The sequence below is a fragment of the Macaca mulatta genome, chromosome 4 (genome assembly GCF_049350105.2).
Source record: "Macaca mulatta isolate MMU2019108-1 chromosome 4, T2T-MMU8v2.0, whole genome shotgun sequence".
Lineage (NCBI taxonomy): Eukaryota > Metazoa > Chordata > Mammalia > Primates > Cercopithecidae > Macaca > Macaca mulatta.
In genome coordinates this window covers 123,518,089-123,536,180 of record NC_133409.1, presented here as the reverse complement: position 1 = coordinate 123,536,180, position 18,092 = coordinate 123,518,089, and the positions used below count along the sequence as shown (strand labels likewise).

Genomic DNA, 18,092 nt, shown 5'->3' with positions numbered 1-18,092 from the left:
ACTACACTGTAGAAGATCCACTAACTTTTTCAACATTAAACTTGTAAAATTTGGGGAGTTCTTTTTGTAGTTAGAAGATGCTTATAATAAATAAATTAGGATAAATAAATTTGGAGGATATCTGTCAAAAGTGATCATTTTCATTATCAATTTTCATCTTTGCTTTCTGACAAAAATTAGATAGTCATGACTGTAGTCTAGGCCAGGCCACTCATAGGGGTGACAATAAAATATCATGTGAATTTTATACAAATCAGATTTAGAACCTTTGTTCCACCAACTCTCAATGTGGGATTTTGGCTCTGGAAGCTCAGATTTGCAGTTACTAAAAAGGGAAATGAATTTACATTGTATGTGATAGCAAATGTGTGAATAGGTCTTCACTGGTAAGCATGTATGATTAAAAGGAAATGAGTCTCAATGTTAAATATTTGTGCTGACCATTCTGTTTTTATTTCACACACTGACAGCAGCAGTCTTATTCACTACCAAACACCACATAAGCTGGTTACTATTTAATAGTGAAATAAAACATGGCAGCAAACATGATTGCAGGGAGTAAGGGTGCCATCACAAATATATGCAAAGCAGATAATATTCCAAATCCGTTTGGTTACCTGAGGCTATGTTCTAAGCATAAGATAAACTCCTGGTTTAATGTAATTATAAATTATGGCATTTAGTGATATGGAATATGCTATGAAAACATGAACAATTACATTTTAGCAGTCTAAGAAAATACCTGAGGATGCAGAAATTTCAGAATGAGGGAAATGCTATTGTTTTGAGAACTAACTCACTTTGCAAAAGCTGAAATGCTGCTCTAATACAACAATCTCTAAAGTATGTTGAGACGAAGTTAGATAACTTCCTAAACAAGGACCACTTGTCCAAAGAAATATGCAAACATCGGATTGAAAAAGTTTAACTTCTTCGCTGCAGGACTCCTCAGAGCCTTTACATGGTAATTACGGCTGTGACTCCATGAAAGGGGAATACTGAAGACAGTATTTTCTAAATTTAATTGAGTACAGGGGCCCTCTCACTTCTTCTTTTTCAAGAGACCACTGTGTGAAATAAGTGTTCTACATAGTATTTTGGGAAATGATGTCCTAACCCAATCTAAATTAAGGAAAATTCCCTAACACAGTCTAACTGGGACACGTAGCCTGCAGAACCACACAAGGGTTTCTCTTCATCCCCCACAGTTTGATGCCCAATCCTGTATATGGGCCCAATAAATCCAAGTGAAAGGTTTCTTCTCAATATCTAAAAGAGATAACTTCTGTGATCTATAAATTAGAATAATTTCTTAGCCATATTTTAAAAAGTAAGCTGAGGAAAATATTGTTTCTTCCTTTACACCTAAGCTTTAAAGGAGGTTTTCCATAACAAAAAGACAACTTTTAAGATTCTCAACTTGTGCCCAAAGGAATGATCAACTTTAATTCTGATTTCCAGTTGACTTTATGAAGTGTAATGACATCTAAAGACATGTACTTCTTTCCCTCTGAATATACCGCAATAAAAAATATCGAACCTCCTTGCACTGCAGCTCATCACCAGAAGTTCACTTACAGAAAAAAATCAAGCTTGAAGCCAAGATTTATCACTTATAGTTTGTTGTATCAATTGGTGCTATAGAGGGATAATGCTGCTCTCTAGGAGCCCACACATAGATGTGTTGTAGAATAATTTCTGGCTAATGCAAAAATTCATTTAAGCATTTTTAGCCTGTTCACATTGTAAGAGGCTGTGTTCATCAGTCAATATTTATTGAGAATGACGGCACATGCAATCGCATCAGGCAGCATGGGGCTTATAAAGTACAATCAAGCTTTGATTTCTGACTGCAGGAAGCTGCATTTCATGAGGGAGTGAAGAGAGACACATTTGCAAATAGCTTATTCGCTGTCAACTTATATGTCTCCCCAGCATATTAGATGTGCACTAGTGTATTTACCAATCAAACTTTTAATTTATGAAAGCAAATTGACTATTTCTAAAAAATAAGGTTTTTTTCTCCTTGAAATTAAAAGCCTGTTATTACTTGTGACTTGATTTTTGAATTATTTTAAAGTAACACTTCATGAATTTAATTAGCTAATGTGATTTACAGATACTGAGTTATCTAAAAAAATAAATTGAGGAATCATTGTCTTGGTCTCGCTTTCAAGTGATTCCGACATTTGAGTTGTAACATAAATAACAGATGAATGAGCCAAATAGCAGTGGCAGAAATGTGCTCTAAAGGAAAAGCACTTAAACAGATTCCCACACAGGTGTTTAGGCAAAAATAGAGTCTGCCAACAGGATAAAAAATACTTTAGTCAAATATCTGTACATTTTGTTCTACACATGGGTAAACATCTGTATACCCAGAAATATTTAGATATTTTAATGCTTCACTTTATATTTCAATATACGTGTGTATTCATGACTATTGATGTATGTTGCACAGAATTTGTTAATCTTTGCACTTGGGTGAATGTAAATGAAGTTCTGTTGCTTTTTGGAAAAGGGGAGTTTGATGTTGGCTTCCTAGGGTTGAGATGTAAAAAATTAAAGGGGAAATACTAAATTCCAGTGACAAGAGTCCAGAGGGATTTTCCACTCCGCTCTGGGAGGGCTTATGGTTTGCCACGTGCCAGGGGCCAATTTCAGGGCACTTGAAACATCTGCTCCCCCTACTTACAAATCAGTTTTAGCCTTTATGTGTCCGGAAGCTTGAAAGTCTTGGAAAGAGGCAAAAGGATCCAGTCTAGACTGCTGCAGGTATGGCCCACCGCTAGGACTGGGAAGGAGACAGGTGGGTATTAGGTGTCCTGCTCTTTCCTGATTGCTAAGTATTTACCACATGACAAAAGTCAGGTGGGGTTTGGAGAGACGTGTAGTTTTTGGGTCACCATTATTCCCTGCAATTTCTTCTTCTTATCTCCGAAAACTGCATGATCAGCGGAGGCAAATGGGGATTAAAAAGCAAGAGAGGGTAGATATTTTCCAGACTGGTTGAGAGTTAGGTAGTGAAAAATCTGTTATTCTAAGAAGAGTTACTCTGGTTACCAATACATGGTAGTATTTCTTTTTTATAATATTGTAGTTATTTTTTATTTCCAAAGAATCAGAAATAAATAATATGTACAATTTATAGATATGGAGATTCTGGACTATGGTAAAGTTGCCCTACTTTAGAGGATAAGTTAAGGCATTTTCTTGCAGAGGAGAGCAGAGAGATATGGGACTACTGATATTTTGATGAATAATGTTTAGAAAGTCACTTAAATTGGAAGGAGATGTTTGAGTGACTACCATAAGTTAATTTAAAATATAATAGACATTCCATAGTCAAGTTTCCTCACCTTTGTGTATATTCTTTATAATGAGCTACATTTCTTGATTTTATTACTTAGATAAGAAGTTTAGGGTCAGTCAGCAACAGGCAGAAAAGCCTCCTACTATTCACAGTATACCGACTGCCATTCTTGCTCCTGCAGATCAAGTGTTATGATTGATATCAGGGGAAAATAAATATCTGGATACAATACATTCTAACCATACTATAATTGACATAGAATTTGTTTCATGCTTAAAATGAAATCTGAAAATGAGAATTACACTGGAAGGTAATGAATTACAGTTTGATGGTAAAATTATCTCATTGTAAGATAAAATATTCATTTAAGAAGATAACTGTAAGAAAATGTACTTTTCTATTACAACTATCTTCGGATAGTTTGAGGCAAAATGACCTGTGCTTTTCAATACAGATCATTTAATTTTCTAATATGAAGTAAATTTAGCATTTTAATGCAATTTTAGTTATGCATTTTAATATTTCTTTCTCCCATACTATGACTGTGATGCCTCTAGTGAAAGTCTCCTTCATCTTTGATCCATGAATGTGAATTCCCTGGACCTCTGTTGTCCGGGGGACATGATAATGTGCATGTGCATTTTTCTGGGCAGAGAATCTAGAGGTTTCTTCTCGTTTTGAAAGTGATCTCTAAGTGATCATTGATCTACTTGACCACAGAAAATACAAATTACACAATATCTTAAGAAGCCAAAATCCAGCAGCCCAGATCTTCAAGTTCGTCATGCTGTCACTAATCACATGGCATTCTACAGTACCCCAAAACTATTCTAACTTCTAACTCTAACTTTTTTGTCATTATTATTATTTTTTGGAATATGGGTTTTGATAGTCTTAAGCTTCCATAAAACCATTAGAATAAGGTTAGTTTCCTGCCTTAGAAATTTCTTTTTATTTTCCTTTTTTTTTCCTGCCTTTCCCTATCATGCACTTAAAGGAAACCTCTCCTTAAACAGTATAATAGTCAGAAATGCTCATTCATTCATATATTTATAATTCTAAAAATGAAGCTAATTTAAACTAAAAACATTTGGTCGATTTATTTTAAAATTCCTAATTATGTTTAATAAATGAAGGGGATAGTTTTATACACTGAGATCTATAAAAATTAAGTATATTTTTAGCTGAGATAAATTTTAAAGAAAAATAGAATTGTGGTAGTTTCCTTTATAATTTTAAAATTATCCTGTTCAAGTCATACAAATATAACAAGACACATGAAATTACAATTGTGTGCCATGTTTAAATTATTAGATTGGAGTAGGATTTCTTTCCACTATGTTTACAAAAAAAAAAAAAAAATGGATAAATGAGCCCACTGAAATTTTAGACTTAAAACGTAGGAAATAATAAAACAAATTTAAAAATGAAATACTTTATAACAGTAAATCATAGTTTATCTGTGAAATTTGAGAGAAAAGACTTTAATTTATTTGAAAGTGCTTTGAAATATAAGCCATTTTCCAAGCTGGATGCTGTGAAGATAGTTAGATAGATAGATGATAGATAGATAGATAGGTAGATAGATAGATAGATAGATAGATAGATAGATAGATAGATAGATAGATATGAATGAGAACAAGAAGCAGCAGGGTGGGCTGTAGCTGAAAGGAGTTATAAAGGGCCAGTGGGGAAAGGAGAGGGCAAGAGCTGTTATAGCAAACCCAGATTCAGAGGAGTTCCAGACCAGGAGTGAGTAGACGCTCTGAAGCAAAGGAAGGAGAGTGGAGGTAAGCAAGCAGGTTGGGAAGAGGCTGAAAGTGAATAAGCACACAGAGAGAGGTGGATTATTTTAATGTTGAAGTTATTTATTAGATTTCCTACACTGTCTAGGACTCACCGTTCTCTGTGAGGCTCTATATTATTATTTTGCCTGCTCTTAAAATTTCCATGAGAATCTCCCTTATCTCTCTCTCTCTCTGGCCCTTTCTCTCTCTCTCAATACATACACACACACACACAAACACACACGCACACACACACACAAACACACATGCATACACATATTTATATACACACACACACATACTGAAAATATGCTCCCTCCCTCTGCTCTCCTCACAGTGTATGGCATACAAGAGAAGAGGATCTTAAAGCTCTAGAATGTTACTGTAATTTAAATAGATAGTGTTTTCTTTTATTCCTGAGAATAACCAATGATATATACACATTACCATGCCAGTCCCTCTTTTGCTTCTGAAATCTAGTTTCTAAATATATTTCAGTACACTGCACTATTAACCATTCTTACTAACTGTGAGAATGACCACATTATAATGTAAAAAGGCATCATCTTGCTTCTAGATATGAGTATTCCTGACAATGTTTGGCAATGCATAATTCCAACATATGATATGCTTATGCCCCTACACCTACCACAGTTCTGTCACATACTCCTTGCCTATGTTTAAAACAACCGCAAAGTGATTTCACCAATGGGTATAATATGTTTCTGCCATGAAAATAAGAAAGTGAAAACAAGAAAGAGGTCCCCAAACAGAATAGCCTTATGAAGATATTATTGAATTAATGAGTATCTAAGAATGTGCAGGAAAAATTGTACCTGTGCTACCACTAAAAATAATATTGGAAAGTGCTTACTGAATGGTAGTAAGTCCAGAGTTGTCTAAGTTGTCTATGTAACCAGAAATAGGCATTATATGATTCTCTAAATACAGAGAAGCCTAACACTAATTGCGCAAACCATTGCCGCCTGCAAGTTACTTATTTAGTGCCCTTCAATATAGCATGAGAAAACTTACAATATTTGGGCCTGCATATTTTGATAATATCCTTGATGAGGAGGCATCCGACCAGTTCGTTTTTTGTTCCCTGACCTCGGGCAGTTTAAGTAACCATGCTGGCCTTTAGTATCCTCACTGGTAAAATGAGTGTTAGATTCCACCTGTTGTTTTCAAATAACCCTTTTGGAGCTCTATGGCTTCTGAAAATTCTTTAGAGGATTGACAAAAATAAAAGAAAGAAAAAAGAATGAATTTCAAGTACTTTCTTCCAAACGTTAATATTTGAATTGCCTTAGAAACCTGTTAATTGTTTTGAGTTTAAGTATCCCTTCCAGTTCTATAATTACAGAAATTAATCCACATAGGTATTGAGACAAAAGCTTTTACATAGAAGATCTTTTCTGTGATAAAGTGAACTGGGCTTAATGCAAGGGTAGCAAGTTTATCTAAATAAAGAATTTTTGGATAACAGATTATTGTTGCTCATAGAACCTAAGGTTGACAATGCAATTCTTATAAGAAGTGACCTGTGTTTTGCCACATTTTGGTGAGGATATCATTTAGGTTCTAGAGAAAAGGTCACTCTCCTTGTATCACTAACAAGCACAGTTACTAGCAAATTGTTAATCACAACAATTCAGTACACTTCTCTAAACAAATGATATTATAAAACTATGTTTTATGCATTGAGTTTCTTTTGCTGTAAAAATGTGTCTGGTCTAAAAAGATGTCTGTACTTTGCATGAGGACTAGTTTTAACTGAAATCTTATCCTAACTATAACTTGTCTATTTATAGGTTGAAGGAGAGTAGTCATATATCCTTTATTTGTAAAACGTTCTTTTTTCACTTGTAAAATAAATTTCCTCTGATTCTGATATCTATCCTGGTTTATAAATTGTCTTTCTAAAAGCTTCAAATTCCTCAAATAAGTAGTAGATTAGGAATAAGAAGAAAAGAACAAAAGAGGGTTCAAATGTAATTTATGTTGGAAAAATCTGCTCATTTCATCAGATGGCATTTTCAATCCCTTCAGTATGCTATGGGTAACAGATAAGAGCAGTGAAATTGGGTGAAATTATTATACGAATTTGTGTATTCAAATTTTATTTTGACCTAAATAAAGATAAATACTAGTTGGAGGATGTAGAATTCTAAATGAGAAGTGTGGTTGAAACAAACCATATAAAATCTCTTAAAATTTAAGATGTTATTATTCTTGGTATAAGAGAGCAACTACAATTTCCATATCACAGAAGCCAAGCCCTAAAATTCTAAACTTCAGAACAGGGAAAATGAAGAAAGGGAATGAAGGACATATGAGAAATAGTAGCAATATAAAAGGAAACAGTTTGGGAAAATTACAATTGACTCATTATGTAGATAGAAATAACATAAGTGATTGTCGTCCATATATATATATATATATATATATGTTTATCTCTTTATATAATATCATACAATCCTGGTGATTGACTAATTAAAAATGGTGCTATTACTGCCATCATCATATATCAATAATTCATTATTGAACTCCCATGTTACTTGATTGGGTCATTTAAAGAAAAGTTTCTTGTTTGCATGAATAAACTAAAGAGATGATTACTTCAAAAATAACTGCATATTTTCAGACTCTTTTAAGTGCATTTTTAAAAAAAACCCATCATTTTATTTCCAGGATGGGCTGATGAGAAAAGAGCAAAACCTAAGCATATCTTGGTAAAATGCCTGAACTCTAAGGATAAGGTAAAATAATCTTACAGCTCTCAATCAAAAAGACCAAGTTAAGTACATAGAGCAAAGCTGGCATGCAACACTGGATGCAGGAAGATGGTAGCCTAGCATTTCGAGATTACTCAGAGAGAACACTTCACTGTGAGAACCCTGAACACATCCAAGAGTCCACTGAGCTAAAAGGAAGAAAGTCATTTGAGGATTTGCAACAATTCTACTGGGCTATCATTCACATATCCCATCAGGGGAAAGTATTTGAAATTAAGACTCAGACCAACCAGGCCAACCAGATTACTACAGGACCAGTGTTATGCCTCTCTTGCTCTACTTTCCCATCATCCACCAGTCTCATTCTCCATGACCTTTTCACAAAGCTCTGCGAGCACTCAAAGCCGGAGACTGCACAAGGAGATGGATGAGTATACCATGCCCTCTTCCCACTGCTACTCCCCAAGCTGTAATTTTGTTCTAAACCTGTGGGAGGAGAAGAGTTTTGTATTATATTTGAAATGGCAATTATAAATTGGAAATAAGTGGGTTTCCTAAAACCTCAATTGCCTAAATTAAGACTCTTCTTATAGAAGGAGTAGAAAACTATGTTATTTGTTCAAGCTGCAATTAAGAATAAGAACGGGAGAATGACAGTTGTTACAAAAAATAAAGCCAAGTCCTATTTGTATCACATTGAGTACAGACCATCCAGTAAGCCATTTGTACTTGTATTTTAAGGCATTGTTACATATGCATCCTTACATACACTATGTAGAGAGACTGGCTTGGAATGAATGGGAAGGGAACAACAACAACAACAAAAATACTAAAGATGAGATAGAAGTTATATTTTTGGTAGAACAGGGATTCTCCGAAGTTTCCTGGCTATCTAGTGTAAATACTGTCTGGAGGAATCAATACATTTTTCATTGTAGCTTGCTGAGTTTCAAAGTAGTAAAATGGGATCAGTTAATCAAGGAAGGGCAATTCAAAAAAATGTTTTATGTTACTTAGCTCTTTAAAAAGTAAGAACTAGTTGCTAGAATTTGAAGATACATTTCAGAAATACACAACTTTGTTAAAAAGTCAGTTTTTAAGTATGCTCTTCTCTGGAGGTGTTTATTGGTGTATTTTAAAAAGTTCACTGTGAAATAGAATCTTTGGCTGTGGGTCATCAATATTTTCAAGAGGCTAATCGAACTCTCTTTCTCTCTCTCTTCCTCTCCCCCTTCCACTTTCTCTCTTTTACTCTGTCTCAGTAGATAAATTACCCTTGTTTGTATGGTGGTGGTCTTTGCGAGCAATTGATTTTCGTTGACCCTAGGAATATCACTTTCTGTTTGATCAGTGTTTCCTGTTCTACTGTTGCCACCCTCCTTCCTTAAACACATTACTATCCAATCCGGTTTCCCATTTCCAGTAGCTCTCAAATAAGTCTTTAAAATCTTTATCTTTTACATTTTGGAAATAGTTTTCTGGTTCTTAAACTCTACTAGGTCAGTGGCTCATGTAACATACATTGCCAAAATTGTGCCTGGCATATATTTGGTGTCAAGAAATATTTGTTGTGTTAATTAGTATGATCTATTAACTTACTTCAATTCTTTTCTCAGATAAAAATTATAAACCTTATTTAACAGATTCTGATTACTGAGCACCTTTTCTGCTCAATCTCCGGTAATCATGAGTCTTTTTGAGTTGCATTCATCTAAAAGCTCTTTGCAGGTCAGTGTTGACATATGATTATTATGCCAATTGCTTCTTTTATCTGTCTTCCAAGTTATGCCAACCAATTAGCAATGCTACAGTAGTCCTGGATTTCAATAATAATAATCATGATTCTTATTATTATTCTATTCTAAGAACTAATAAGAATTTTAGTTTTTTCTAAGTTGAAAGCCTATATTATCTATTATAACTTATCAGATAAGAAGAAATACTCCATAGATGATTACAGATGTCTTCCAATAAAATCAGACTATTATCAGAGTGCTATAGCACTATAGTAACACAGGAAATATTTCTGAGCAAGTAATAATTACATAAATACATGTGGCTTTGTGCTTACCGCCATTAGCTACCACACTATCAGAATACGGTTAGTTACAAGAAAGAAAAGGGAATTAATTGGTTTTGAGATAGCAATATGAGGGAACTCTTGACAACATTTTAAGAACCACAACAATGAAGGAATGAAATCTGGGTTATGGATTCTGCTTCCTTCTCTGCCCTGAACTTTGTTTTTAAATTCTGTAACCAATCATTCTCTTACTGGTAGGATATTATTGCTATAAATGTTAAACTCCTGCTGTCAGTCAGACAAAATGTATCTGCCATCTCTCACCTTTTAGGTCTTGCCATTTATCAGTTATTTTTGCTGGCTGGTGGGGTTTAGTTGAATACATTGTTTTCCCTATATATTCACTTGCATAAAAGACTGATCAGCCGAGTGCAGCAGCTGATGCCTGTAATCTCAGCATTTTGGGAGGCTGAGGCAGGTGGGTCATCTGAGGTCAGGAGTTCAAGACCAGACTGGCCAACATGGCAAAGGCCCATCTCTACTAAAAATACAGAAATTAGCTGTGCGTGGTGGCATGCGCCTGTAATCCCAGCTAAGGCAGGAGAATCACTTGAACCTGGGAGGAGGTTGTAGTGAGCTGAGATCACGCCACTGCATTCCAGCCTGGGTGAGAGAGCGAGACTCTGTCTCAAAAAGAAAAATAAAAAAATAGACTGATCAAATTTTCACTTTTTCTCAAATTATGGCATCAATTTCAGGGACACATTTTTATATTTATCATCTTCTAAAACTTTATAAAATTTTTTTAGTGTACAAAAGTTTAGATCTATCTACTAGACTGAAAATACCCTGCTTCCCTTTTCTCTTTTTCCTTACATTTACTTACTTTCCAGGATGATTGCTGTTAGTAATCAGTGTCATTTTCCAATTTCAGAGCTGGGATTACAGTGTTTGAAGAAGGGAGGCAAGAATATCCTCCATTTTCTTTTGCCATAAAGAAGAAAAAGGTTTTACTTTTCCTCCATAGTCAGGCTCCTGGTAGGTTTCCTAGATGTGTTACCAGTATCTCAAACTTGAAATGAGATAATTCACCCTAATCGCCCCATTTCAAGAATCACAGTTGTCACCAAGACACACATCCAACTAATGCAGGAAAGAAAGGACCTGGAATGATCTATATTTTTTCTGTCTTAAATTGACTTAAAATCTTATATATGAGTCTAGTAACAGATACACACATGCACATACACGTTTCCATAAGTATAAAAGTTATATATATCTTTTCTTTAAATTATACAGACCTCTAGTGATAATCATTAAAGACTTAAACCTGGCATGGCAAAATTTTTCAAGTTCTGTCAACTCTGCTAATATTGCAATGCTGCTCAACATGCTGTGTTGGGAAGATTCTAGGTTATGATGGGCCAAGGTAGAAAAGAACATCACAATCTCTTAACTATGTCAATAGGATAGTTATTGGAATAGGTTAAAAAACAATCTATTTGTTATCCATGACCTAATCAAATTATCTGTGCAAAAACTCCTCCTTTCTTCTTTTTAATGAAAGAATATATAAACACACATTCAATGAGCAGAATTTCATTGAACACTTCATAATTTCTAATTACGAGACAATGTATTATGTTTCAGTCATGAGTTAATAATTAAGCATTAGTAAAACTTATTAGTTCAATTAAATTGAAGGTAAGAATAAGCCAATTTAGGAAAATAAAACAGTGCCATTATTTTGAAGTAACTTACTGAGAAGGATTAGAAATAGAGAAGTTGTGTTCATGGTCCTAGGGAGCACATTCACAAACTATGGTGTAAAAGTCAACCCTAGAGTTGCACAAGACACAACTCTCACAACCATATGTGGCAATCCTGTTGCCTGAACTATGAAAGAAATAAATAGTATAAAATATAATAGTGGCAATACTTGTTTACTTCTTTATGGAATATAAAGGGAAGAGGAGTGCATCAACATTATTGAAGCATATATTAGTTTAGGATTTTATATTCTGTTTGTCGTTACTCATCAAATAATTTATTTTACAATTTTAACCTGTATTTTTAAGATAAATAATCAAATATAATGAAAACTTTAATACTTCACCTCCCAAAAGTACTAGAGATTTAAAATTAGCAATGTTCAAATTAAAGGTATTTTACTGATCCTTGACACTCTACTTGTTTTTAAAAGACTACAGTGTGTCTGGGTGCAGTGGCTCACATCTGTAATCCCAGCACTTTGGGAGGCCGAGGTGGGTGGATCATGAGGTCAGGAGTTCGAGACCAGCCTGAACAATATGGTGAAACCCCATCTCTACTAAAAATACAAAAATTAGCCGAGCATGGTGGCACAAGGCTGTGATCTCAGCTACTTGGGAGGCTGAGGCAGGAGAATTGCTTGAACCCAGGAGGTGGAGGTTGCAGTAAGCCAAGATCACACCATTACACTCCAGCCTGGGTGACAGAGAGAGACTCCATCTTAAAAATAAATAAATAAATAAATAAATAAATGGCTACCGTGTGTGAATGGAGACCAACAGGCTGAAATTGTCCGCAAGGCAATAATAATTCTTCTGTCTTCAACAATCTACTTAAAATGTTGAAACTGGGTTGTTTACCAACATCGTAAGGCATGCAGATAGCTCACAAGGAGTTCTATGTTCTAAAGTTGGTTATCTTGGACAATTACAACTCCTGGACATACAGCAGGTTGAGTAAATTCTGGATAACATATAAGAGGTAGAAGAAGGTAAAAAGTTCTACCATGGAAAATTACTCCCTTTCGTAGAAGAACAAGATGTCAGTGGAATTCCAGTCTTGCCCTATATTAGCCTTCTTTGTTGTTCTAGCATGACTCTTACTGCTTAGAATTCTTCATCTACAATGTTTATAAGTGTTAATGTATAGACATGTTAGCATTTCTGTGGGCTTTAATACCAAATATCAAAAGAAACTTAGATCACCAAGTGATTTCATAGAATAAAAAACACTGGCAGTTCATTTTTGCCCCTGGCGGTTCTCCCATTCTTTGCTTTCTGCTGACGCAAGCAAGGCAAATGGGATAAATTTATGACTTTCATTGATGGGAAAATATACTAATAAAACATTGAGAGACATATCAGAATAGCCCTCATGACATTTATATTCTAGCATAGAAACCAACAATAAGCAAGATAGACACACACACACACACACACACACACTCACACACATAAAATATCTGAAGGTGATAGGAGCTATGAGGAAAATAAATAAGTGAAAAGGGGTAGGGTATAATGGAACAATGAATTATAATGTTAAATACAGTGGTTAGTGATACTATGTACAAAATATAGTAAGACTGTATGATAGAAGGTAAAGGGGGCAGCTACTTTAGATTGTGTGGTTGGGGAAGAGTTTTCTGCAAAGCTAACATTAAAGCTGACAGCTGGATGCTAAGGAAACAGCTATGTCAACACTTTGGAGAAAAATCTTCACAGGTGCTTAATGAACAGTGAGCCTGGATTGTTGACTGAACAAAAGCCAGCATGTCTGAGGTGCAATGATAAGAAGTTAGATATACAAGATGAAATCATAGAGGTAGGTATGGCCATGTCACACCAGTCACGGTAATATTTTCATTCTTCAACTGTGTCTGTATATATGGTGCATCTTGATTGTGGGGTATTAGCCCCCAAATTTTACCTGGATAGCTATTTTATCCCCTGCATCACTCCTCATGCCTTTAGTCAGCCATTCCATCATTCCATCAGTCAAACTATCAAATAAATATTTATTGTGCGAAGCATGATGCTAAGATGGGGATATAGTGTTGGCCAAAAGAGATACTACCACCCAGCTCTATCTTCACACAGTATATATTTCAGAGGAGAGTATATAAATGAAATAATTACAAGAATCATTATGTCTAGGAAGTGAACAAGTGAGATGTATATATATATATGGCATGTGTATATACATATCAATTAATGACTATGCAGAAAATCATCCCTAGATATTTCTATTATATTTTCCATAATATATTTAAACCATACATTAATATTCTGCTTTATAATTTTCTAAGTCCTTTCATATGCATTACCCCATTTAATATTCACCATAACTGTGATAGAAGCTGGTCAGTGATAACTTTCTTCATTTTAAAGATGAATAAACTGAAACCTTGAGAATTTAAGTGACTTGAAGTCATGAAGTGTGTTAGTAATGTACAGTCCTAGTCTCATTTCTGTACTATATATGTTATCAGAGGTATGGTCTGAACTAAATACAGTAAAATTCCTTACACAATACAGCACTAGGCATTTAGTTTGGAGGCAAAAGGAAAAGAAAACATAGCATCCTCATTCTTAATACATATGAGATCTAGTTAGGGAGATGTTCAGATGAGCACCAGACAATAAATTGTGCAGAAATTCAGTGTGCATATGAAGTTAAGGAATAATCAGAACAGTCTGCAATTATTCTATAACCTTGTCTTGAGAGAAATTAATTTTTAAACTGGACATACAAATAGATTATGTGACTAGATCTTGATACTTTTAAATTCTTGAAATTCTCTGGTTTTATTTTTCTTTTCCCATTCTTAAAACCACTGCCAATCAATGAACCTTACCCACCATTTCCTCTTAGTTTATTGCTTATTTAGAAATCTACAGTTTCTTCATTGTGTAGATCTATCTAAGCTGCTTGCTTTCTCTGTTGAAGACTCTGCCAGACACTCCAGAAAACTTTACTCAGCATTCTCTTCCAATTGTCTTATTCCCAGCTCTAAGCCTGATGCCAAGATTTCTATTTGAACGACTTCTTCCTAGAATGCTAAATTGTCAACCTTTAGGAAAGCTTCATTCATTTAACCTTCCTCTATTTCTTAGAAAATCAGTAGAGAATTCTACTCAGTATGCAACCCTGAATTTGCTGACCTACTAAATAAACATTCTCTGTTGCCGTCACATAGAAGAGTGAGTTTATTTTTCCAATTTTTGCTTAAAGTCAACAAATGTCTGGCTTTACTAATATTGATTATTTTATATTATGTTTTATTATGAGCCAACAACTGGCATACCATCACATGAAAATACATTTGATATGTTTAAATGATATCATTGTCTTATTTCAAATTATTGCATATCTGATCTCTTTCCCTTTCCACTATACCAGGAAATAATTTCCCTATTAATTGCAAATTGCCAACGATAACTTTTCAAGTGATTAAGATGCAATAAAAAAAGTCTACAACTTCAATTATATATTTATGTTTATAAACATGTCTTTTTCTTCATGACTAGGAACTGGTGCCTGGCATGACAGCAGCATGACAAATATTGCTGTTAAGCCATCACTATATGACAACATGCCAGGTCCTGTGTTAAATGGTTTTGGTATCTTATTTTATTTTAGCTTTGTATCGACCTATGGATAGATCATTGGTTTGCAATATGAGTTTCCTTTTAAAAAGTCAGTGAAGATCAAAGGTGCATTTTAAAATAGAAGCTGATAAGAAACATCATTGTAAAAAATGAAAGACACTTACAGGAACCAGGAATTTTTTAATCTCTTCCAATGCATGACTCATACGTGAATAAGCTTCCCCAGGTGGAGCAAACACTTCAATTAATACATGAAGCTCATCACTCAAGTGGGCATATTTGGCTTCCCCACTCTTCCTTAGTTCTTCTTCCTGTGAAAAAGGTTATTTTTAGAAATACAAATCCACTCATTGTACATTGATTTAACATTTACTGAGAATATGACAAAGGGGCATAATTTAAGCAAATTTTCCATAAGTAGAAAGAAACCCTTTGAGAAATAAAAATCTGCTACAAGCCATTTAAACATTTTAAAATCATTTTTGAGTGTTTGAATGATTTTAAAAACTGCCATAATTATCATCTACAACAGATTTTAATCAGCTAAATGAAAATGCTAAACCCCTGAAAACAAGTCACAGAATTGCCATTAACACTGTAGTCTACATGACTACTTTCTGGAAGGAAAGAATTGTTTTGTGCTTGATGTTTAGCATTTTGCAGATAGTAAGTGAAAGATTATAACTGTGTTCTTTAAGAAAACTAGAACTTTCTAGCTACTTTTTGAGAAGTTAGGAAGGTTACTTGATTGTGATAAAAAGTAGGCTAACTATACAAGTCAAGGCTTATTTCCAAGTCTATGTTCTCACCAGCCCAGATTATCAGCAAGCCTCATACCCACAGCTTTTCTATCTCTTGCTGCCTTTATTTATTTATTTATTTATTTATTTATTTATTTAGTCAATAGGGGAATATTAAAGGGTGGTTGTTTAACATTTTGCTGGCATTGATTCTGCATAGGCTACATAACTTCTGGTTAACCAATGATACTAGGTTGGTGCAAAAGCAATTGCCATTAATTGCTTTTAATGGCATTATTTTTAATGGCAAAAACCGCAATTGCTTTTGCACCAACCTAATACATTTCTATTGGAAGAGACTTTTCCTAGTGTTGTGCCCAAGTCATTATTGAATCCTGGTTAATTCAGTACAGGTGCAGCACAAATCAATATATGATACATATATTTTGTTAATGTATACTAAGTACTTTATACATTTCATCTTCAATCAAAATCATTTTGTACATATTCACATGTTTCAGATTATGAAACTGCGGTTAGAAGACTTAAATAGCTTCAGCCAAATTTGGATCCGGACTCAGTTCATTTTGTAGGCAGATTTGCATTTTTTAGAATTTGAAGATATAAAAGTTGGTGGAAAAGTTTACCTAAATAACATTAATTATGTTTTATCTTTCTTGCCCCTCACAGAAACAACCAGCAGTTATTTCACTAAATTTCAAAACATAAAACTAAACATGTAATTCTTGGTTTTATGTAGAGATTAGAGACATGACATGAATAGACCTTGCCTGGATTTAAAAAAGAACAAATTTGCTGTTGATGTCATGTGAGTTAACTGTGTAACCCATGTTAATGTGAGTGTTTACCTGATCAGAAATGCGCATTGTTTTAAAAGATGAAGGATCCCTGAAAGAGATGGAAAGGCATCCCTGCGTTCCTGTATATGTGCCCTTCACCTACTTAAATCCTTTTGATAATAGCACCTTGTAGCCTGGAAATCCACTCTTCACTTCTCTAAGGATACTTTGAAACTCTACCTAGGACTTGAGAGCTTTTCTTAGTGCCCAATTATCAGTTTGGGGAGGAGAAGCAAAACTAGACTGAATGAAAATACACTCATGAGATGTAGTAAACATTCATTTTCTCTTCGGGTCCTGCTAAGGTGCAAGCTGCTTGTTCATTCTGGGGCCAACTGGTTTTGGCACACACGATGAAATAATTAAATCAGAGATTTCTTGACACTGTCCCTTTCTATCACTTCCTATGTTGATTCCCATGTGGTTATTTTTGTGTTACCCTCTCCTTACACCTAGAATTTCCTAGGGAACTCAAGTAATTTTTAACTGTATTAAGCAAAATAATATGGTTATTGATTGATATTACCTAGAGTGACATGACTAGCTCATGGTGGAGCTCAATAAAATGAAGAAAACAGCAGTTAATTGACCCTACTATCCTTGGAAGACACAGTGGTGATGGTCATTTGCTACTTGGGATGACCCTTTGGAATCACATCTTCCAGAAGCAGTATGTCCAATAATTTTATAAACCCATCTTAGAAAAAGGGAAGTGGCAGGATAATAGGATCATCCTAGGGAGAAGGTCAGCAGTAAGACATATGAATAAAGATCTCCATGACATGAATAAGTTTAAGGAAAAGTGCTGTGCCTTGATATGCATATGCAAACATCTCCATAAACCTTTTTAGTGCATAAACAGCAGCATTGCCGCTAGGCTAGCACGTCCCACCTTCAGCCCTAAGGCGGTTTTCTCCTTTCTCAGTAAACAGAACATACAATTGGGTTTTACACTGAGATGTTCCATTGCCCAGGGACAGGCAGGAGACAGATGCTTTTTTCTATCTCAACTGCCAAGAGGCCTTCTTTCCTCTTATACTAGTCTTCCTCAGCACAGACCCTTCACGGGTGTCAGGCTGGGGGATGATCAGGTCTTTCCCTTCCCACGAGGCCATATTTCAGACTATCACATGGGGAGAAACTTTGGACAATACGTAGCTTTCCTAGGCAGAGGTCCCTGCGACCTTTGGCAGTGTACGTGTCCCTGGGTACTTGAGATTAAGAGAATGGTGATGACTTTTCACAAGCATATT

General features: G+C 34.8%; 1 protein-coding gene across 1 annotated transcript in view; it reads right to left on the bottom strand.

Annotated features, from left to right (window-relative positions):
• KHDRBS2 (KH RNA binding domain containing, signal transduction associated 2) overlaps positions 1-18,092 on the bottom strand; it is a 583,766-nt gene that overhangs the window by 265,356 nt on the left and 300,318 nt on the right. Inside the window, exon 4 of the mRNA XM_015136629.3 lies at positions 15,404-15,550. Within this exon, the coding sequence (XP_014992115.1) occupies positions 15,404-15,550 (147 nt within the window). The remainder of the gene's footprint in view (positions 1-15,403; positions 15,551-18,092) is intronic.